The sequence below is a fragment of the Schistocerca cancellata genome, chromosome 11, assembly GCF_023864275.1.
Source record: "Schistocerca cancellata isolate TAMUIC-IGC-003103 chromosome 11, iqSchCanc2.1, whole genome shotgun sequence".
Classification (NCBI taxonomy): domain Eukaryota; kingdom Metazoa; phylum Arthropoda; class Insecta; order Orthoptera; family Acrididae; genus Schistocerca; species Schistocerca cancellata.
The window spans coordinates 118,948,310-118,973,385 of record NC_064636.1 but is presented as its reverse complement, the minus strand read 5'-3'; the positions used below and the strand labels follow the sequence as shown (position 1 = coordinate 118,973,385).

The 25,076-nt window shown below is 41.4% G+C and overlaps 1 protein-coding gene across 1 annotated transcript; it reads left to right on the top strand.

Moving 5' to 3' along the window:
- Positions 1-1,979: 1,979 nt before the first annotated feature.
- On the top strand, positions 1,980-23,083 carry LOC126108304 (uncharacterized). Its single transcript, XM_049913525.1, has 3 exons — positions 1,980-2,539; positions 17,641-17,787; positions 22,696-23,083. The coding sequence occupies exons 1-3, from the start codon at positions 1,980-1,982 to the stop codon at positions 23,081-23,083; spliced, it is 1,095 nt and encodes a 364-aa protein (XP_049769482.1).
- The last annotated feature ends 1,993 nt before the right edge of the window (positions 23,084-25,076 follow it).

Genomic DNA, 25,076 nt, shown 5'->3' with positions numbered 1-25,076 from the left:
TGCCCATGTGGGCACTTGCTGACGGTTCGACACATTTTAATGTCCTGTCCATATTTTAACACACTGCGTCTAGATCATAACCTGCCAAGTACTTTAGATGCCATTTTAGCGGATGACCCACGAGCAGTTGCTCGTGTTCTTCGTTTTATCAATTTGACAAACCTCTCTCAGGACATTTGATGATGCTGTTTTTTAATCCTATGCCTGTCAGTCTGTCTTTTATCGTGTTTTCCCTTTTAGTTGTTGTTGTCCACTTGTGCCTCGCGGTGCATTCTTAGAGTAGTCAGGGCGCTAATGACCATTGAAGTTGTGCGCCCTAAAACCACAAAAAAAAAAAAAAACAAAAATCGCCGTACTGTCGTATCACCCGGCGTGATGGTATGGGGTGCCATTTGTTACACGTCTCGGTCTGGACACCAGTGTCCAAAGTTTTGAGCCTATAACATTGAGTGCACACTTGGTATGGGGAGGCGAAATAACCACAAAGCGATGTAAAACGGAAACATGTGTACAATTAACTAACGAGGGATGGGAAAGGAAGACTTGGGTTCGTCGGGTGGCTTCCAGAAGCCTGCAGTGCACGTGTTGGCCTGCGACCCTGCGCTGACCTCCGGCGCTACGCTCTGTACAGCACTGCCTCGGCGTCTCCATCCACGTCGAGAGGCCGCGACAGAAGCCTTGGGACGAATTCTTATGCGCTCTCCTGGCACCGTAACGGTCCGGCAGACGTCTTTCGCTGGTGGAATGGAGATGCTAAGTCGGCACGATTCGAAAAAAGTGGACGCCGTTCTCGCGAAACCCACTTGTCTGAATTTACGAAACCAGTTTACACTGTCGGGTGTGGAACTATTTCACTGACTCCGTCGTTTGCCCCTCATACGACCAGGAGAGTAAAGAGTGATGTCGGAGCTGTGATAGAGCTTACTTTGGTGTAGCCATGATGTATCTGTCATCTAATAAGTATCCGAACATTCTGTGGGGCAAAGATGCTATACAAACACGTCCACGCCAAAAGGAGATACAAATATATATTTGTGCGAAAGTTCCACAACACACATTCTGGAAATGGAGGCAACGAGTTTAATTCCTAAACTGCTGAACCTGGAAATACCTGGGCACACCATAGCTTGCAACATTTGGATAAAATGGCGACATGATTTATGATTGTATTATGCAGCATTGTTTACCACGGAGGTGGGTGCTGAATCTTTTTCTTAAGAAAGAAGACACAGATATCAGTCTGTTAAAAGGAGAGTTAAACATACTAATGAATTTAGACTCTTACAGTGGTTCAGAAGGGTTCATATGGCTCTGAGCACTATGGGTCTTAACATCGGAGGTCATCAGTCCAATGGAACCTAGAACTACTTAAACCTAACTAACCTAAGGACATCACACACATCCATACCCGCGGCAGGATTCGAACCTGCGACCGTAGCAGGCGCGCGGTTCCGGATTGAAGCAACTAGAACCGATCGGTCAAGGCGGCCGGTCAAGTTTAATCATGCCTACCCTGAGACATTCACCGAGGAAACTGATTTCTGCATTACATGTACATTGCTTCTGATGTGTCACGGATCTGTGGAACCTGAGATAAGGAGGAAGAAAATTTTTCTCAGAGGTGCCATGAGCTTGGATTTACATATAAGTCCTGTAACTTTAGGGCTGAAAGACGTTTGTTGCTTTGCCAATTTTTTTGCTATGACATAAATAAACCATCTTTTGACTGAGAACGATAACATTTTTGGAAGGTGAAAGCAGTCTATGATAGTACCACGCTGGTAGTTACAAACCTTAGGTGATCACGAAGCAGTACGGACCCTTGTCATTTGAAGGAAACTGGTGACGTAATTGATTTAGGGTGGACAACACTCACCAGCTGTTGTTTCATTTCATACAGGTATGCATGCGCCTCGTACAAGTGTTGAGGGTGCAGTGTGAGGGCTGTTCAGTGGTACTGTGTTTCAGGACCACCCACCATGTCGGCAGTTATGGAGGTTCAGAACAACACAGAGGCCCTGGCCGCCCTGCTAGACGGGGGTGACGGCTCCCTGGTGACGCTGGTGGCGGGCGAGACGAGGGTGGCGGCTCACAGGGCGGTGTTGGCAGCCGCGAGCCCCGTGTTCAAAGCTATGTTCGCGCACGACATGCTGGAGGCCAGCTGCGGCCAGGTGAGCATCGACGACGTGGAGGGCCCGGTGCTGAGGCTCCTGGTGGCCTACACGTATACCCTGCGGGCCCCCCAGCTGCCCGACACGGCCGCCCAGCTGCTCTCGGCGGCCGACAAGTACGGCTTGTCGGGCCTGAAGGCTGCCTGCGAGCGGCAGCTGATCTCGCAGTTGGCCGTCGAGACCGCAGCGGCGACGGCCGTCAGGGCAGTGAGGCACTCGTGCCCGGACGCCACCAGGGCTGCCGTCGCCTTCATAAAGGACCACCCGCAGGTGATGGCCTCGCGGGGCTGGGCGGACGCTGTGCTCGAGTGTCCACAAGAAGTCAACCAAGTCATCCGTCTACTCGGTGAGCCACCAGCAGAAGCCAGGTAAGCACGATTCCCTTTTTGGCAGTGCTAGTGTGAATTTGATGTCGTCCTTGCTTTGCTCGTCATGGGTTTCTTTGCTGCCTACGTTGCGTAACACCGTAACATCATCTACTTACTGATAGTCGGTCACGATGCTAAGTCTCTCTCTGTTTCCACTTCTTCTGCTTCTTATCAATTTCGCCTTTCTTTGATTTACTCTCATTCCATATTCTGTACTCATTAGACTGTCCATTCCATTCAGCAAACCCTGTAATTCTTCTTCACTGTCACTGAGGGGATCCGTCATCAGCAAATCGTATATCATTTCACCCTGAATTTTAATTCCACTCTTCAGTCTTTCCATCATTTCCATCATCGCTTATTCGGTATATAGATTGAACAGTAGAGGCGAAAGATTACATCCCTGTCTGACACCCTTTTTAACCCGAGTGCTTCGTTCTTGGTCTTCCACTCTTATTTTACCTTCTTGCCTCTTGTACATATTGCAAATTAGTCGACTTCCCCTCAGGCTTACCCGTATTTTTCTCATAATTTCAAACATCTTGCAACATTTGATACAGCCGAATGCTTTCCCCAGGACCACAAATCCTATGAATGAATGTCACGGAACTTCAATTTTCTTTTCCATTCTCCTGTGTATTATCCTCCTTAGCAACTGGGATCCTTGAGCTGTTAAGCTATTAAGCTGATTGTCCGATAATTCTCACACTTCTCTGCTCTTGCAGTCTTCCAAATCGTGCAGATTATATTTCTCTCAAAGTCAGATTGTATATTGCCAGACTCATACATTCTACACACCAGTGAGAATAGACCTTTGGCCACCTCCCCAATGATTTTAGAACTTCTGATTGAATGTTGTCTATACCTTTTGCCTTCTTTGATCTTAAATTTTCCAAAGCGCTTTTAAAATCTGATTCTAATCACCAATATTTTCCATACAGACTCCTGTTTGTTCTTCTGTCACGCCATTGGACAAGTTGTTCCAATAAGAGAGGCCTTCAGTGTACTCTTTCCAACTATCCGATCTCGCCTCTGTATTTAACACTAGAATTCCCATTGTACTCTTAATGTTACCACGCTTGCCTCAAATTCCGTGGAAGATTGCTTTGACTTTTCTATATGCTGAGTCAGTCGTCCCAAGAATCAATTCTTCTTTCATTTTTTCACATTTTTCGTGCAGCCAATTCATCTTAGCTTCTCTGCACTTCCTAGTCATTTCATCCTTAAGTGGCATATTTCTCTGTTACTGAATTTTTCTGAATATTTTTGAACTTCTTTCTTTGATTGATCAACTGAAGGATTTCTTATGTTTTCCATGGTTTCTTCGCAGTTAGCTTCTTTGTACCTATGTTTTTCTTTCCAACTTCTGTTACTGTCGTTGTTAAAGATATCCATTCCTCTTCAACTGAACTACCTATTGAGCTGCTTATTATTGCAGTATCTGTAGCCTCAGAGAACATAAATCTCATCTCTTCTTTCCTTAGTACTACTGTATTCCACTTCTTTGTACATCGATGACTCCTGACGAGTCTCATAAAATTCAGCCTACTCTTCATCACTGCTAAATTGTTATGAGTCTATATCCACTCCTGGGTATGCTTTACAGTCCAGTATCTGATTTCAAAATGTTTGCCTGACAATAATATAGTGTGACTTTAAACCTCCCGTATTTCGGTCCTTTCCCAAGTATACCCCCTTGTCTCAAGATTCTTGAATAGACTATACCAGCTATTACTAGAATAAATTCACTGTAGAGCTTAGATAGCCTTTCTTCTCTCCTATTCCTATTATCAAGTACATATTCTCGTGTAACCCTTTCTTCTACTCCTTCCCCTACGATTACGTTTCAATCCCTCCATGACTATTACATGCGTACCAAATTACCTGTTCAGTATCCTCATACTTTTTCTCTCTCTTCACCTTCAACTTGCGACGTCATCATGTATAGCTGAACTATGCATGTTGTTGGTTTGCTTTTGATTCTCACGAGAAAATATCTATACTCACTTTCTGCCCTGCCTTTCTATTGATACTGAATCCTACTGCTATTGCTACTACCCTATTCTCATGTGACCAGAAATCCTTTCCTTTCCTTTACTTTTCTTTCCTTTCCGCATCACTGACACCCACTACAGCTAGATACGTCCTCAGCATTTCCCTTTTCTTATTTTCTAGCTTCCCAACCACATACAAATTCCTTACTTTCCACATGATGACTCGTAGAACGTTAGCTGGATGTAAACAGCGCGTAGCGTTGCGCAGTTGGAGGTGAGCCGCCAGCAGTGGTGGATGTGGGGAGAGAGATGGCGGAGTTTTGAAAAATGTCATGAACTGCTGTATATATTATGAATATTGAGGTAAATACATTGTTTGTTCTCTATTAGAATCTTTCATTTGCTAAGACTATCAGTAGTTAGTGCCTTCCGTAGTTTGAATCTTTTATTTAGCTGGCAGTAGTGGCGCTTGTTGTATTGCAGTAGTTCGAGTAACCAAGATTTTTGTGAGGTAAGCGATTTGTGAAAGGTATAGTTTAATGTTACTCAGGGCCATTCTTTTGCAGGGATTTTTGATAGTCAGATTGCGTTGTGCTAAAAGTTATTGTGTGTCAAGTTAAGCACAGTCTTGTATAAATTGTTCTAAGGGGACGTTTCATATGGCGACCCTGCCAGGATTCGAACCTGGAATCTTCTGATTTTTTCTTGCAGTTTGTGTATTTAGTGTAGCTTTTGTTTATTGTTAGTGCGTAATTGTAGAGAGAATCTCCTTTGTAGTTGCAGTCTTTCATTGTTGTACTGTAAAACAGTTGTGGCATGCATGTAGATTTGCACCAAGTATTTCGCAGCTGCAATTAACTAGATATTATTTTCAGTGCTATGTTAATGTGTTCTCTTATATTTGCTATTCAAATTGTGCTTTTCTGTGTTATCGTGTGAAATATTGTGACAATAATGGCGTGTGAAAAACGTAACACTAGGCTCCAAACTAAACTGAGAAATAATAGTGACGACGAGCGTAGCTTATCAGCGCCGCCGAGTAATGAATTTACTAATGTTCAAAGTAGTAATTTGGTAACTGTGCATAGGGAAATGGAGCGGGCGTCAAACAATGGCGCAGACAGTCAAACAGGTAGTGAACAGGGAAGCATTATCGATCGATCGGTCGGCAACAGCTCGCCTCAGGAATCCGAAATGATAGGACACAATTTTGCAAATACTGTAAATTCAGGTTTTGCGTCCTCACCGTTTTCTCAAATAAGTCAAGACACATTTTCAGCTTGTCAAAATGTGAATGTTGCCGGTGCAAATGCACTGCCGAAAAGAGTAGAGGGACAGATTCCAGACACTAATGCATTGTTATTACAACTAATGCAACAAATGGAACAAAATCAGAGACAAACACAGCAAAAGCTGCAAAAGTTAGACACAATGGAACAAAATCTTCGGAAGTTAGACACCACACTTGAACAAACACGTGAAGATTTAACTACTGAGTTACATAACATTGAATCGAAATGTCAAAAAGTCTGTAATGACGTAAAAACACAAATTTGTGAGCATTTTCAGCCTATTTTTTCGCGGCATGAAAATGCATTACAGAATCACGAAGCAGCCATAAAAGAACTGCAAACTATTGTTCATGAAAATCATGAGACCTTGCAAGCTAAAATGGACTCAGTTGCATCTACCGATTCGGTTACGCAACTTGCAAAAACTCAGGAAAACTTAAAGGACACAGTAGAAAGACACATGGAGGAAATTAGTTCATTATCAGAGAAAGTAGCCGAACTTTCGGATCAGGTCACAAACTTATCTACAAAGGTAGATGATGATCTGAATGACACAAGACCCGTAGCCTTCACTGACACAGAAGAGTATGAACAAATAAGAAAATTCAAACAAAATCAAAATCAAATCAACACACAGTACAAAAGAGAAATCCGGGAAGTACAAGATCAGTTGACGCAGGTAATACAAGAATTACATATTTCAGAGGACACTCGCGCTCCAACACGGGAAGAGGAACTTAGAAATACGGAAAAGCCACAAAACAATAGCACAGGGCATTTCGGTAATTATGAAAGAAATTGGCAAGGTACACCGAATTTTGAGATGGAACCGCCGAAACGACGTGACAATGACCGACATGCAACTCGCCGACACGATGATTTTGACTATAAGCTGTTCATTACTACACGTAAATTCAAAACATTTAAGAATTCTGGCAACGACATTCATCCACAAGCATGGCTCCATCAATTCTCTCATTGTTTCCCTCCCAACTGGTCATTGGAGCACAGGTTAGAATTTATGTGTGGCTACTTAGAGAATGAACCAGCTGTAATAATGCGATCGGTCATTCACGATTGCCACAGTGAAGGAGAATTTTACCATGCCTTCCTCTCAGCATATTGGTCTCAAGCCACACAGGACCGAGTAAAACATAGCATCATCATGATGAAACACTTCGAACAATCTGAATTTTCCAGTCTTGTGAAATATTTTGAAGACATGTTGCACAAGAATCAATACCTGTCAAACCCATACAGCCCCTCAGAACTCATCCACATTTGCTTAATCAAATTACCTGAAAACTTACGGCATATTATTTTGGCAGGACGTTGCAAAGACGACATTGAAGCTTTTCAGGGACTGTTACAAGAACTGGAAATTGACACACAGTCGCGGGATGCGAAAACAGGAAAACAATCACTACAGGTCACATCCGTCACAATTCCGTGATGACAGAAACAATAAATGGCCACGACAAACCTATTCTTACAACGTAAATCGTGACCAAAACAGACACCACCCATATGACAACCACTGGCAGAGTAATAGTTACAGGGAAAGATCACCTTTCCGCGGTAATGACTATCACAGAGACAATCAGAGAAACAGACAATATGGGAACCAAAATAACTATTATCAAGGGAGACAGAATAACTTTAGATGCAACGGTCCAGCACGCAGTTACGACTCAGGGAGAAATTCTCCACCACGTGACAGACAAGAAAGAAACTATGTAAACTACCGACAAAACGACAGACATGTATTTCATCAGAACTGGCGGGTTTCTAACAGAGCTGGGCCCTCTGGGCAACGTGAATTTGTAGAAGTTAGGTCTCCAAATCCCAATAACGACGCGCGCCAACAAAGAGACAATAGGCAATGACTCACACCACTGGCAGCCACAAGACGTACTTATGAAACTGACGACGCAGCTGCCGTAGCTAGTAATTACGTAAAAATGGAAGACATTAGGGACATCTTACTCCAGGAACACGACGTAAAACATAACAACATTGCATATCCTGTGATTCATATTACTGTAAATGACGTAAAATTTACGGCAGTACTTGACTCTGGCAGTCCCAGTTCAGTAATCAGTGAAACAGCTTTTAGCAGATGCAACAAAGCGAACGATTGCCCCACACTTCCGTTACGTAAGATTAAATTACAAGGTGCAATCTTTGGAAAAAGAGTAGATGTACGCCAACAAACCAACTTAGAATTCTTCTGTCAAAGCCACAGCTTCTCTATGAACTTCCTTATTGTTCCATTATTGTCGACGGAAATTATACTGGGAGTAGACTTTTTGAATGAATATAAAGCAATCTTAAGCTTTCACGATGCTGAAATAAGTTTAGAGAAAGAAGGTAAGTCAATAGCTTTGAAATTTGAAGACTGGCTCTCAAACCATGATGAGGAAATTAATCGGCTTTACGTTCTGTTAGACAACAGTTCGGAATTTTCTACGGAACTAGACACTAACAATCACCCTGCAAGTACTGACAGGGATGGTGTCGACGGCATATTTGAAACTAATGAGTTAATTCAGAATAAAATTCAAACAATTGAGAATTGTAATGACACTGATAGGCAGGACCTTTTTGAGATTTTACAAGCACATTCCACAGTTTTTACTCACAAAACAGGAACAATCAAGGGATTTCAATATCAATTTCGTGTTCGTGAGCATACTAAATTTTGTGTTAGACCATACGTAATTCCGGCGCATTATAGGGACCGTGCTAGAACAGAAATACAATCTATGCTTGACGAGGGCATTATTGAGCCTGCAGTAAGCTCATACAACAATCCGTTACATGTTGTTGAGAAGAAAGATGGATCGATCAGGCTTGTTTTAGATTCGAGACAAATCAATACTATCATTATTCCTGAAACAGACAGGCCGCAGACGATGGAAGAAGTTCTTCAAAATTTTAATGGTGTAAAAGTGTTGTCTTCCATTGATCTCAGATCCAGCTTTTATCAGATCGAACTTCATCCAGAATGCAGAAAATACACAGCTTTCCTTTGTTTCGGCGTTTGTTATCAGTTTCGGAAACTTCCTTTTGGTTTGAACATTTCTTCGGCAGCATTCATTCGCGGGTTAAATTCCATATTACCTGATTTCTTAAAACGTCACATCACCTTATATGTGGACGATATTCTAATAGCAGAAGCTTCATGGGAACAACATAACCGCATCCTCAACAGTTTTTTACGTATTTTTGCAGAATCTGGAATTACAGTTAACTTGGAAAAGTCTGAATTCGGTAGGACAAAGGTGAAGTTTTTGGGACATATTATTTCTTCTGAAGGCATTCAGCCGGATCCTGAAAAGTTAGAAGCAATCAGAGCCATTCCAGTTCCATCCACAAAAAAACAAGTCCGTAGTTTTCTAGGTCTCGTAAATTTTTACCGTCGTTTTCTGAATATGCAAATTCTAGTTACACCAAAACTTTGTTCTCTCACTGGAAAAAATACTATTTGGAACTGGGACGAACAAGCACAGTTGGAATTCAATTCTTTGAAAGAAGCGTTACTTCATGCGCCAATACTAGCTCATCCAGATCTGTCACAAGATTTCTGCCTTAGCACGGATTCTTCTAAAGTCGGTCTTGGTGCCCACTTATTTCAAGAAGCCATAGAAAATGACACTACTGTTCAGAAAACCATTGCTTTCGCTAGCCGAGTGCTAACAAAATCTGAAAAAAATTATTCCGTGACTGAATTAGAAGCTTTAGCTATCGTTTGGGCATTTAACAAATTCCGTTTCTTTCTTTCTGGTAAGCACGTAAAAGTATACAGTGATCATCGTGCATTACAATTTCTTATGTCTTCAAAATTAAATCATGACAGGTTAAAACGTTGGGCGTTGTTTCTGCAAGAATTCCGCTTCACAATAGTCTACATTCCCGGCAAGGAGAACATTGTTGCGGACGCACTGTCACGCGCACCGGCTGGACTTGAGAAAAGTAACACAGAAGGCAACCTCGAGAAAAATTTCAGTATTCTTTACATTCAGAAAGTCGCCTTTGAAAACTTCATCACCACATCTTTAAAGGACATTGCTCATGAACAAGATAAAGATCCGATTTGGAAAGACATCAAAAGTAAATGGCATGAAAAGACACACACTCAGATTCGGCATTATTACCTGGTTAGAAACAACATACGCTTCAAACGCTGCACTGTTGATGACAAGCTATGGGTACTTTGCATTCCAGACGATTTTGTTAATAAGCTCATTTGGTACATTCATTTCAGCTACGCACATTTTGGCCCACGAAAATGTTATCATATTCTTCGAACGACTTGTTATTTTAACAATATGGAAAAGCGAATTCGAAGAGTCTTGTCTATTTGTAAACTTTGTCAAAAGGCGAAACCATCTACTATCTCACATCGTGCTCCGTTGTCTCCAATTATTCCTTCTAAATTAAAAGAATTTGCTGCTGTTGATCTTTTGGGACCCCTTGTCAGAACATCGAATGGATTTTCGTACGTTCTAGTCGCTGTTGAACTTACTTCAAAATTTGTTTCTTTCACTCCGTTACGTAAAGCCACTGGACAGTCTGTATCCAACGCCTTTGTTAAAAATTTCTTACGTGAAGTTGGACACGTTAGTAAAGTCATTTCAGATAACGGACCGCAATTCAGATCTGCTGTTTGGTCACGCATGCTTCGGAATCATAAAATCAAACCTGTTTTTATTTCATTGTATTCACCACATTGTAACCCGTCTGAACGGATTATGAAAGAAATCAATAAGCTTTGCAGACTTTATTGTCACAGAAAGCATCAGCATTGGGACAGATATTTACACTTATTTCAAAATGTGCTGAATGAAATGCCTCACGATTCCACTGCTTTACCACCTACTCTTGTACTGAAGAATGAAGAACCTCCGAACAGAATCAGAGAGCTTGTACCTTTCCCGAATACACGTAAACTTCGTCACAAAGACATAATTGATTTGGCTCTAAAAAATATAAAATCTGCAGCAGACAAAAGGAGAAAACTTCACGGTAAAGCAAATGCAAAGAAATTATATATTGGTCAGAAAGTTCTCATTAAAGCTCATTCATTGTCACATAAGAAGAAACACTTGTCACAAATTCTTTCTAGTTTACAATGGACCTTACAGAATCCGACGTATACCACATGATAATTGCGTTGAAGTTGAAACTCTGCGTACTAGGAAGAGTAAAGGTTTACACTACATTTCTCATGTAAAACCATTTATTGACAGATAATCTGCTTTTTAACTTAGTCTTTGCAAGTTTCACTTCACGCTACTTGTACAATTTGTCACACTGAGAAACTGTTAACATGCAACTATGTTTTAAAGCTAACTAACCATCCAGTCAAGAACATAGGTAACTTAGACAAGTAATTGCGAATGCATTGTTATTGCGAACAGACGACACAGTGTTGTTATTTATACATTCCTCCTTGTTAGTTGCACGATTACGTAACGAATATACGGCGTACATACTTAGAACATATACCAGCACTGCTAATGAAATTTTCATGCAACATTTTGGTTTGCTTGAGAGTGGATTCTAGATTTTAGGTGCTTTCTGTGAAATGCCAGATGACACAGTGGTTAGTTTATGTGACAGCTACACGATTTTATCACGAAGCTGCTAATGCGTGACAATTTACAATGTTGCTTTTGCGGTGTATCTGTTTTATATCTGCACAGTTTTTTCTGAATTCTTCTATAAAGTGAGACATGTTTTAGTGGTGACTTTTGTGCTATTGCTACAAGGAGACAGCCTTTTCCGTAGGACAACAATACGTTACAGCACAGTACTTTCCTCATCACGGCAATAAGCGTAATAACTAAGTTATCTATACGCTAAGCATTTCACTTTTGTTTATCATGAGGTAAGTACATTGGCTTCTGCTGAACTTAGGTTTTGGAGGACGATAACTACGACACTTCCCAGAGATTATCTTACAGCAAGACGCATATTTAGCGCTACAGGACACGTATTTGAGTGATTAATTTTGTACTTAAAACATTTATTTTTAAAGATTTTTGAATTACAAAGAAAGTTTTTCGTAATACATTTCATTCCATTGCTGTAATCTGTAATACCTGAGGGTATAATTACAATAAACTTCAGGGGGGGGTACACGCTTACTTTGTGTACCATGTGTTTGGCAAGCACAAGGAGCCCTAGCTAATATGGTATTTGCTTATACAACTTTACACAACGGTACCATATTTCTCTAACACATAAATTACACAGCTATCTGATCATTTAACTGAGAGAGACAAACCTTTTTACTACGTCAGTGACAGATGTTTACGCAATTACACAGTTGGATTACTTCACACTTAAGAAATTGTATTTTGTCTGTACTGTGTGAACTCTTCATATTTTTTCGGAACCATTGTGATACTATGAGAGCTTTGAATGATGTATTTGGTATGGGATCATGATTTTTAAAGTACGTTTGAGGTAGATGACACTATTGACATGAGCAGAGAATTTTCTTTAGGTTTTGAAATTATTGCAGAAAGCTACGACGATTTTGACATTTGACTGAGGTGTTATTTTTACGACGACGATGTGTATTATGCTGTTGAGGTATGTTTATGTCAATAACATGATGCTACCATATATGAGGAATGTGATTACGTGTTTATATGTATATGAATAATGAAAGAAGTTAAGGACTCTTGACTTGTGAAAAAGGATGTTGGAAACCAAGAATCGTACTTTAAGAGTTATGAAATGTGTGTAAATGCGTGAATGTATCACAATGCCGGCGAAAATTTTTTTGGACAATGTTATATTCATAGGATTTTGTTTCTACACATTTGCAACGTAAATTCTCGACCTGTGAAATTTTTATATGAGACTGTCACTGTAGCGGAAACTGCTGTCGTAAATATTTCCGTAAGAAAGTTAAGTGACCACCTGCACGTGCGTCGTCGGCACACAGCTGTGTCAGACACCTGGAGAACAAGCCATTAGTGTGAGTGCCTCGTCAGAAGCACAGGTAGAAAAAGAAAGAAAGGGAAGGCCATTGTCCGCGCTACTGACATCTCCTTGCTAAAAACATATTGTGGAGCTCGTAATTTATGATATTTACTGAAATGCCTAATGAAACGATGAGAAACATTTCACAGCTATTGTCTTGCTAGTTGAGAAAAATGCCATATGGCTTGCTTTATGTATTTATTTACACATTTTGTTTAATATCTGGTTTCCAGCTGTGTTGCAGCATTAGTTTTATAAAATAAAATGCATTTGCTAATGTGAACACTTTCTGTCAACAGATCTATTAAATGATAATCTTATGATCCACATTCTTTAAAAAAGGAACACTTGGAAAGGAAAGAACAATAAGAAGGGACTAGTAACAGTAACTGGACACATAGTTTTCTTTTCAAGTACATGGTAATATTTTTTTACAATAAGTTGTTATGGTGCACCACTTTAATTACATAGACATTAAGATGTGAATAGACATTTCTCTTGTCTGCATTGTTGTTTTTACTGTAATATTTTTTCTGCTTGAGCTATGTCATGTTTAGGTATAAGTTGCTGCTGTTTGCCAGGCAGTGTTACTGAATTGGACTTTGTGTTACTCTTCTAAGCTAGTTTTTCTTGTTTCCTGCACAGTGCCTTATATTAGTTGTAATATTGCACTTGCTTTGCTAATTTATGCTGCTAGCTTTGCCAATTTGCATTTTTTGTCATTTCTGTTTGTGTTGATTTATTATGTGATGCTGCATTGCCTCGTCCCTTAGTTTAGCATCTGAGCTCAGTAGATTTAAGTTAGCTTAAGAGGGGTAGACTATATAAGAAACTGACTATGGAGAATAGGTAAAGAATGCAATGCGAAGTTATATGAAAAAGATTTGGGCCCCAATAAGTATTGTACAATCAGAAATAATTATTTTGACAGAAATATGAATAGAATACAGGAAGGAGGTATAGATAGGACTTTTTGGGAATGATGATGAACGAAGGGAGATCTCCAAGAAGCAAAGAAAGTTTTGTTTGCAAAATACTGCAATGAAACAAACCCTGTCCTTTCCTTTTGTGTTATCCCACTATGTGTTTGTGTACCCTTGTGTATTTGTGTTTTTCCTGTCTTTATATGTTTAGCTGATGAGAGCTATGTTGTAGAATTTTTCTAATACTCTGTTATTGTCTTTGTAAAGATGCTTAGACATTATTTATTCTGTTTTGTTTTAATGTTCATGTGTAAAGTTGATGTTTCAAAAGTTATTCTGATCGTTTATGTATGTACTTATAATTCCTGTAACACTGATGTATATGTTTATTTCTATTCTGTTGTAAAGCCTGTACTACAAATGTTATCTGTACTGTTATGTTTTTAATGATGTATTTTGTACTTTTGTGATTGTATTCTCATGTTATAATATTGTAATTGACACCAGTTCATCTAATTAAGTAACTTGTACGTTACATTTCACTGCACACATTCTGTTGGTTATAGTATATGGACAATATGTGAGAAGTAGGGACTGATAGTGTTTGTTGATAATTCAGCAAGGGACTGGATAACAGCATTGCTGGTTCTAAGGACAATTCCAAAAACTTTGTGAGTGCACAAGTGGTGGTTATGGACTTGCTATATTCTCCGCAAGACTCTTTGATGGTGAATGTGCACCTGCACCGTCGCAGCAGATGGCTGCTGGCCATCTCTACCAGGACTACAGTGGGTCTACACCTTTGATGACCCACCAATACCATTGCTGACTCACCAATACCATCATCTCTACAAGGACTGCAGTGGGTCTGCACCTCTGGTGACCCACCAATACTGTAATCTCTACCAGGACTACAGTGGGTCTGCTCTGTGACGACCTACCTAACAATCTTCTTCAACACGTCGACTGACTCTGCTGTGGGTTTGCTCCATTGTGGCGCATTACCTGTCAGCATGTCAAGAGCCAGCACTGTCTTTCTGTTGGAAGGACAACACTACTTCTTCAAGACTGCATGGACATCCACTACTTCCGTGTGCATTGCCTTTTATTGCTCAGACTTTGATAAAAGAAACGGCAGTTTTACTGTGGTGAATGATCAGGACTGTCTTTATTGACTGTGAGAAAATTTTAGCTGTTGACCAACATTGTATTAATAAGTGTGTGCATTTGATATCTTTCTTACTGTAATTATGAAAACAATTTTCAAATCTGTATTGGCCACTGGCCAAAAATATTTGTAAAATTTTTTTGTGGGGAGCATGGGGGCTATGTAAGTAGGCTGTTTATGTTTTCTTTATGTAAGTTTGCTGTTTGTTTTCTTATTGACAACGTTACGTAGCGCTCTGTATGAAGATCACTGGCTGTGCTGTGTGCAGTATGTGGCTAGTTTGCATTGTTGCCTGCCATTGTTGTCATGAACTGCTATAGCTGGATGTAAACAGCGCGTAGCGTTGCGCAGTTGGAGGTGAGCCGCCAGCAGTGGTGGATGTGGGGAGAGAGATGGCGGAGTTTTGAAAAATGTCATGAACTGCTGTATATATTATGAATATTGAGGTAAATACATTGTTTGTTCTCTATTAGAATCTTTCATTTGCTAAGACTATCAGTAGTTAGTGCCTTCCGTAGTTTGAATCTTTTATTTAGCTGGCAGTAGTGGCGCTTGGCCGGCCGAAGTGGCCGTGCGGTTAAAGGCGCTGCAGTCTGGAACCGCAAGACCGCTACGGTCGCAGGTTCGAATCCTGCCTCGGGCATGGATGTTTGTGATGTGCTTAGGTTAGTTAGGTTTAACTAGTTCTAAGTTCTAGGGGACTAATAACCTCAGCAGTTGAGTCCCATAGTGCTCAGAGCCATTTGAACCATTTTTTTTTGGCGCTTGCTGTATTGCAGTAGTTCGAGTAACCAAGATTTTTGTGAGGTAAGCGATTTGTGAAAGGTATAGTTTAATGTTACTCAGGGCCATTCTTTTGCAGGGATTTTTGATAGTCAGATTGCGTTGCGCTAAAAGTTATTGTGTGTCAAGTTAAGCACTGTCTTGTATAAATTGTTCTAAGGGGACGTTTCAGTAGAACGTTATCCTTTTGTTGATTACTTAACTTTTTTCTCATGGTCACCTCCCCCTTGGGCCTGCTCGCCTGGAGGTTTGAATGGGGGACTAGTCTTGCCAATGGAGAGTCTGTACAGCACAGACTTATTGAGTCACATGCCTCATTGACGGACGTTATGTATCTTTAAGCAGTGGGTTACATTGCCTGCTGCGTCCTCACGTTGTTGATCACTGCCAATTCTTCCTCATTTAGGAGCAGTTTCAGACCTCAAGGGAAAGATAGTGCCCTGAACCTCTGTCGGCCCCTCCGCCCTCTTTGGAAAGGCTGTTGGCTGAAAGAGGGTGACACCTGATGCTGGAAGTCTTCAGACACCAATGCTGATGATTCTTATTCAAAATTCAAGTGATGGTGAGGTTCAAACCTGGGACTGAAGACTTTCCTGATTACTGAAAAAGACGCTACCCCTAAGTGACTGGCCCCAAAGAGCAGGGTATGACTCCCTGAGATATCCATTAAAGCCGGAGCTATGAGCACTGGGGCTAGTCGTGCACACTGGGGGCAAACAAGAAGAGAATAATCCAGCCAGCACAATAACATTGTCACACTCAAGGCTGTGCCTAACAATCACATTTCCTTCTCGTCTCTGTTCAGCTATTGCCCCGAATATTTTACGTGCATTCCCTTTTACAGAACAGACAGGAAATATCTGCCCCCCTGTCATTTTTGAAGTTTCCTGTGGCGTTACCAGAGGTCGTCCAGGGAATCCTATCAGGTTTCCTGCTACTGGGATACAGCAGATTATATTTCCTCTCCACCTACAGGTGTATGACATATCTCCCACAACGTCAGTATTGATGCGACATTTTCATCCAGTTATCATTTGTTGCCTCTGTCTCTTAGATACATTTACTCGATAAAAGTCTATTTAGTTTCCTTTTCAACTTTTTTTAAATCCATATTCAATAGACTACAGGTTACTTCACAAGTTGGAACCATTGTCCATCAGATAAAATTGCATACACGGCCTAATCCATTTTTTTCTTTTAATGGTGGTCTCTACTGCAAACTGCTGAACACGAAAATTGTTGTTTAAGAAGCACATCACCACTGCTGTCTTTTCAATTAATTGAATGGTGGAGACATTACATGCATATATACAGTTCTATTCGCTTTACTCAAATGCAGATTTTGAATATACTCTTGATAACTTTTATAGCATAGCTCTTGTAATTCTTGTCCATCTTCTTCATTCCCTTGGGCTTCACATCAAACAGCGCCTGCATATCCATGACCATATAGTTTCAACAGTAAGTTGATACCCCAACTTATTAGTTTGTTTCTCTCTCTCTCTCTCTCTCTCTCTCTCTCTCTCCCTCTCTCTCTCTCCCTCCCTCTCTCTCTTCCTCCAGTGACATAATTCAGCATCCATATAACAGTTTTCAAATTACCTCACAACCAAAAGTAGCAGCCAGTTGACTAACTGCTTCTAAATTCTGTCTGAAAGTTGTTTTGTCAGGGCAACAAAATTGTTGGCCCTTATGTTTGGGATTTGGTTTGTGCTTCATTTTGAACAATTTGTTGTTTTGCGTCTTAAGCTACGCCAGTGGGGAATATAGCAGAAGTAGTGCAGAAAAAGACCAGTTAATTGGTGGCACAGTCACGTTAAGTGACAGGCTGGTGTTGTTGGCACTGTGTGTTCTGTTGCCCCGGTGGACAGTCCCTCAGCTGTACCGCCTGCAGTGAGCCCCTGTGTGAACACGCCCACCCACACAGTGTTTCACTGTGCAGCTCGCCGACCGCCACAGGGGGCGGGCCCACCCCCAACTCTGACCGTCAACCTCACAGCGGCCACAGCCGGACTACTGCTGCAGCTGCGCCTCACACGTCTGCCCGACACACCCCTCCACCTGATGACGCAGCTGTCTCTCGCTTCCGGTGAGTTGTGTTGCCACACGTGCCCAAGTCTTACCCTCGCAGTACTGCTTATTTTGGCATTAACCAGCCGATATAGTAAATAAAATAAAATACAGATTCCTTCAGTTTTTGGATAGAGGTTACAGTTGCCATTAAACATTACTCCTTTCTCACATTTTTGGCTATGATATTTTGAAGATTGAGCACATATGCAGAAGATTTCTCGTTCTCTGTATTTGCCGTGAGAATTACGTTCAGTTCAGAGTCACTCAACTGTAGTTACGTAGGAAGTGTCACATACAAATCATACCCATTCCCAAAGATTCTTTATATATTGGTGTGTTGAATCTAGATTTTGTTTTCAGTGACGATTGTGTGTCTTACAAATTTATTCTGAATTAAATGGATTAATGGGATTTTTCACACAATTCCACTCAACAAAACTTATGTGAATGGTTGTAGATATAAGTTATTGAAGACACTGAGGAAGATATGGCGAAAATAAGGTAAACAGAAATAGAAGTAATAATGACAAAAAGTTAATATGTAGTACCGGAATGAGGATACAGCTTGTTTTGGGTATGTCTTAAAATGTAATTCGAATATTCCTTAAATGGTTCTCTGGTCAGTTACATCTGTAGTGACTATTGAAAATCTGTGCCGCACTGGAAGAGGAACCCAGATTTGCTGCTTATTGCAGGCAGTCTCCTTGAGCAGTCGGCTGCCTGAGTACACCTCCACTTCTGACTCAGTGTCTCATCGACACTTGCACTAGAGTTTACCACGGGGGACTTGTGGGAAGAGTAGCAAGAGCGAAATCGAATCGGTGGATGTTACCCTACTTCAGAGGATGTACATGAGAACCTCTGGTGGTAGTGTTAGCAAATCATGGGTAAAAAACATCATCCACAATGGTAATTCCATCTACGCCAGCAAACGCACTCAGCTGGTCTAATGGTTGAGGTATCTGCTCTCGAGAAGTGAGAAATGCAGTGGGTGTGGCTGAGTGGAGATGTGTACAGCACTGTATGGCTTGTCACTCGTAAACAAACTCTTCCAACTGATGGATGATGGTCACCAGGTGTGATGAGTAGTGGATTTGATTCACCGAGGAGAAGTTTTGCCTAATTCCATGGTATAGTTAACTTTTATGTTTAGAAAAGAGCAACCGAAGTGGGCAAAGATAGTTGGTCCTACTGAAAATATATATATATATATATATATAACCAACAGCAGAGTTTCCACAGTGATGATGGTGCCACTAAACCGGAGTTACTAAATACAGTTTTCCTAAATTCCTTCACGAAAAAAGGCAAAGTAACTATTCAAGAATTCGAAACCAGAACAGCTGTTAGCATGAGTGACATAAAAGTACATATATTAGGTGTTGTGAAGCAACTCAAATCACTTAAGAAAGGCAAGTCTTCAAGTCCAGATGGAATACGAATCAGGTTCCTTTCAGTGTATGCAGACACAATAGTGCCTTTCTTAGCAATCATATACAACCATTCACTTGGCGAAAGGTCTGTTCCTAAAGACCGGAAAGTAGCACAGGTCACACTAATACTCAAGAAAGGAAATTGGAGTAACCTATTGAATTACAGATGCATATTACTGACCTCAATTTGCAGTAGGATTTTGGAGAATATACTGTACTCGAACATTATGACTCACCTTGAACAAAGTGACTTATTGATACATAGCCAACACGGATTCAGAAAATATCGTTCTTGTGCAACACAGCTAGTTATTTATTCCCATGAAGTAATGAGTGCTGTCGACAAGGGATCTAAGATTGATTCCATATTCCTAGATTTCCAGAAGGGTTTTGATACCATTCCTAACGAGACTATTACATGGTGTATACGGCCGGAAGATCCGGGAAAGCCCCAGGAATTTTTTCATCCGCAAGAAAACCGGGAAAAAGGGGAATTTTCTAGAATCCCTGGAGTTTTTCATTGATTTAGTTTTCAGTTAATTTTTTGTCATTTTGACTGATAATAACCGATACTCTAACAAAGGACATTACTGTATCCCGCAACTGCTAACTGCAGAAACAAAATATGAACGAGGGAATGAAATTTAAATTCCAAAGGAAATGTTTCATATATAAACAAAAAACACACAGTGCTCATACAAGCGTCTGCCAACAGCAAACTATGTGAAAGGCTGTAGGAAGACAATGCAGTGCTTCGTAACAACAAATTACGACCGATGAGCGTGATGTCACAACTGTTTACATCAGATTCATTTAAGCAGTTACGAGCGGAATCACGCGCATGCGTAGTTGAGTCGCGTCTGAGTAGTACCTTCTCCCGCTTCTGGAAACAGGAATGTCGCTGTTGGTTCTGTACGCAGCAAACCGAAGTATCTGAACCAGGCGGCAATTTCGGTGGTGAGGGGGGAAAATTCGTATTGTTGAGGAAAAATAACCTTGTTTCACAAAGCACCTAGCATCTAGAGCACATTGGTCTATCGATTATTCAAAAGAGTTTGAAGCTCATCCCTGTTGCTATTTGAACATTTTTGATCACATTCTAAGTTGATTTCTGAATGAATCGTAAGTTGATTTTTGAATGCGTGCATAGTGTACATGATGTACCTGCCAGGGGAATTCTCGTCGCATCTGGAAATAAACTTTCCTGCAGACAAAAGGGGACGGGGCTACACGAGCTGAGCGGAATAAAGCCGCACGGGTGAATTTCTTTATGATGCGGGAAGTGGCAATTGGCACCAAACAAAGAAAAGTGGGAGGTCATTGACATGGGTCTTAAAGAGATATCCGCTAAATTTTGGGTACACGATAAATCACACAAATTTAAGGGCTGTCAATTCGACTAAATACCTAGGGATTACAATTATGAGCAACTTAAATTGGAATGACCACACAGATAATATTGTGGGAAAGGCGAAACAAAGACTGCGCTTTGTTGGCAGAAACTTTGAAGATGCGACAAACCTACCAAAGAGAGCCTACATTACACTTGTACGTCCTCTGCTGGAATATTGCTGCACGGTGTGGGATCCTTACCAGGTACGATTGGCGGAGGACAGCTAAAAAGTGCAAAGAAGGGCAGTTCGTTTCGTGTTATCGCGCAATATGGGTGAGAGTGTCACTGATATGATACGCGAGTTGGTGAGGCAGTCAGTGAAACAAAGGCGGTTTTCTTTGTGGCGAGATCTGTTTACGAAATTTCAGTTTCCAGCTTTCTCTTCCGATGGAAAATATTTTGTTAACATCCACCTATGTAGGGCGAAATAATCAACATAATAAAATAAGAGAAATCAGAGCTCCAATGGAAAGATTGAGGTGTTCATTTTCCCACGCGCCATTCGACAGTGGAATGGTTGAGCAGTAGTATGAAAATGGTTCATTGAACCCTCTGCCAGGCACTTGAGTGTGAATTGCAGAGTAACCATGTAGATGTTGATTCCCTCTGGTATAGAGATTAAAGTACTTCCTGCATTGATTGACCAAGATAAACAGCTGCAGATATCGACTTTGGAATCCAGTGAACATTTAAAACCCTCCTCCACCTCAGGCAGGCAACAGAAGCACACCCATTTCGACTGGCAGTCATGGAAGACACAGAGAATTAGTGTTGAAATTATATCAGGAGCAGGCAACAAACAGAAATTTTTCAATTTTTGTGCATACAAATCATGCGGGTAATAACGCGTAATTTGGCGCAAGAAGTACATACTTACAAGTAAAGAAAATTTTAAAAACGCTCAATGTAAGATGACACACACCTACATGTGGTACATGCACACTGAAAACATCATCGATAGTGTCGAATTGTATACTTGGTATCCAGGATAATAGTATTAATTATGCAGCACATGCTGATATCAAAATCAGTATGCTCCATAGAGAATGTGAAACAAAGGAGAAAACAATAGAACGCCAGGATGAGATGCAAGACTTGGAAAGGTAGGAAGTGGGGAAATGTTTGGGATGCAAACACAACAGGTTATATTACAACGAAGAAAGTGAGAAACTTACTGTTAGAGAAGAAAGCAATGGACTTACAGCACACACAATAACAAACTAGGACAATGAAAGACAAAGAAGAAAGTTTTGGGGCATGGATCGGTAGCTTTCAGAGAAGGTAGAAAAAGATCAAATAGGTAAAAAACAGGGCCAAATAGAAATCCTTGGTTAATGCAAGAGATACTGACGTCAACTGTTAAAAGAATAAACTATAAAAATTCAGCAAATAAAGCAGGCAAAAGGAAATATGAATGTTTAACAAATTATTGACAAGAAGTGGAAAATAGCTAAGGAGGACTGTGTGTGTGTGTGTGTGTGTGTGTGTGTGTGTGTGTGTGTGTGTGTGTGTCAGGGAGAGTCGACCTGGTGCCCTTGTTGTATTTGAAATATGTCGACCAGCTTATTGTGTACGAAGCAGTGAATTTTATATTTTTTGTCGGTATGTCAGAAAATTTCCGTGTTACTGGTCTGAATCACTTAGCTGTCTGGCGAGGAAATTGTATTTCAGTACTTACAGATGTGTATAGTTTCTAGTGTTTTCTTCGTAAGTGAAGGAAGGAATTGGTACCCAGAGAAGGTAGTTTTAGGGGTGTGTTTGAATGTAGATGAAGGATTGGGTAGCAAGTGCATGCCGAGGTGAAAGGAGGCGGATCTGTGGAGTGAATTATGAGGAAATGTGCCAAATGAATTTGTTAGGACATGGAGTGCACCTATTTGTAATGGCAGATGGCTGAAGTTTTTGATTATGGGCTAGTGCTGTGGATCTGTCTGTAATACGCTGGTTAACCCGTATTCGAGAAGCGAGATTTCTAGATTTGTGACTTGTCGCTCGGAAGAAGTGTATTCAGAATTGTTGGCAGTTTTGCGGCTGTGACAGTTTCTTTCATCTGGTGTGTGTGTCTCGATAGTAGAGTGTGTGTTGATGTTTTGTGCAGGTGCCTTTCTGGGGCAGAGCGAGGCAGGAGGCTGATAGAGGCGGCTAAGGTGGGGGCGGTGGAGGAGGTGCGGCTGTTGCTCGCGGCTGGGGCGGACTTGGGGGCGAGGGACGGGGACGGGGAGACCGCCCTGCACTGGGCTGCACTGAGAGGCCACGCGGCTGTGGTGCGGCTGCTGCTCTCTGCGGCGTCCGACCCCAACGCCAGGGATCGGTGGTGGCGGACGCCGCTGCACTGGGCGGCACGGAATGGCCATGCAGAAGCGGCGGCTGCGTTGCTGCAGGCCGGAGCCGACAGGGGGAAGACGGATGAAGATGGGGACACCCCCCTGGACTACGCCAGGCAGCAAAACCAACACCATCTCATCGAGATGCTAACACTGCGTTAATACGTGCCACTAGAGGAAATGTCATCATGTACTTCATTGTACATAACATTAAAATAAAAAATTGAAAAAAACGAACGTTTTCTCTATTGATTTCTACCTTTTGCAGTCCGCACAATTTCTCCAGTAACACGACAACTACTGCAACAACAGGAGATATCTGTAAACCAACGTGACAAACCTTCCTTTTCAGAATTCACTCTGTAAAACATTTCACAAGCAATTTCTGCAAAAGCTCAGCAACAATTGACAAATACTCCATCATTCATAAACTTCACTTCTCTCTCCCTCTGTCTTGCGTTTCTCGTCCCACATACAATATTCAAACAGCTTACAAGCATACAGCCGACGTCTCTCACAACTGCCTGTATTTCGAAACGTAAACACCCAATCTCTTCCAAGAGACAAATCCAAGAATAGTGGTTGTTGTGTAACACGTCGCCCAGCAGCAATAACGTCACTTCTTCCCACCAGTCCGCTACATTACCTAATTACTCCAAACTATTTGCTAGCAGTGTCTATGTTGCTACATTACATCATTGCGAGCTGCACCATGCTCAAATTACTGCCATATAAGCTGTTCAGTTAGAATGTATCTTCGCTTCAGATTTCACACTGAATTCAGTTCTGTGCGTGCACTGCACAAGTACTTAGTACTTTTCGTGTTTAATTGCAATGTCACATTTGTAGCAGTGCTCACACCACTTCATGCTCACACCATCTGCAGCCTTCTTGCCAGCTCACCTTCGAATAAAGGCAATTGAAGATCCACCTGAAATCATTTCTCTCCCACACACCTCGCTTGCTGCTCTTACAGAGCAAACTATCATATCTCAGGGAATTATACTCAATCGCGTGAGACATGCAGCCAGTAGTGGAAATATACATGACTTTCAAAAAGTACACTTTTGCGTCTCTGTAGATGTTTTGAAAGCAGACGACATTTGGAACATTCATTCCCCTCTCTGCTGTGATAGATTTAGACTTGGTGTCCCCATGTGTGCATGTGTGACGAAAGTGGCAGACTGCATTCTGAACAAGAGCTTCTGTGGCCCTCATGTGGCGGCGTTACACTAGGAAGCTCCTGAACATTCTCTGTGAGGAAGCAGCGGCGCCAGGAGACAGTATTGACTTGGTGAGTGACCTCCACGGCATTGATGAATACTTCAGGCTCTGCCAGTTGATCGTCAACATAAATAAATGTAATATACTGTGCGTACACAGGAAAAGAAATCCACTACTGTACAATTACACTGCTGATCACAAATTACTGGAAACAGTAAGTTACCTACCATAAAATATCGAGCAGTAACTATCCAGAGCCACCCTGTGTGCAATGACCAAAAAATACCAATTGGTAACAAACTGCGGTAGATCTTTTCTCAGCGATTCCATAATCACATGTTTTGGGCTCCTAAATCCAAATTTCGTGCTTCCTGCCTTGTAGTATGTCAGCTTCACAACGAAAGCCTCAAAATTTTCCGACTTTTCTCAGATTTTCATTTATTTCACAAAGACTACGTGTTTCTCAAAGTTGAAAACCCAACACAAAATTAAATTGGACAAACTCTTCTACAATCAGCAGTGATTTTGTGACGGCGAGTGGTAACCGCGCTAGAGCGTCCTAAAAAAAACGGCGACTCCCCAAAATTCGGATTCGCTATCCCGCGCATGGGCAGAAGTACGCCTTCTGCTTCTCGCTCGGGTGGCCACCGGCCAAGTGCAGAGTTTCGTAATGCAGATTTTGCGCCTTTTTCACTGAGTAATTCTTCACGAACACAGTAACTAAATGATGTAGAAAAAGAGCCAGGAGGACGCATTGTGACAGGCGTTGTGAATGTGGTCACCTCTCTAAACCTCTGCACTCCCTCCGCGTCAAACAAGAGAGCTGCTAGGGAAAGATTTTTCAGCGATCGACTCAGAAGGCGCAACACCCTTCTGTGGCGCCCTGCAAAATCTGCCTGCAGGTCTGGACACGGAAGCCGCAGCTGAGCGG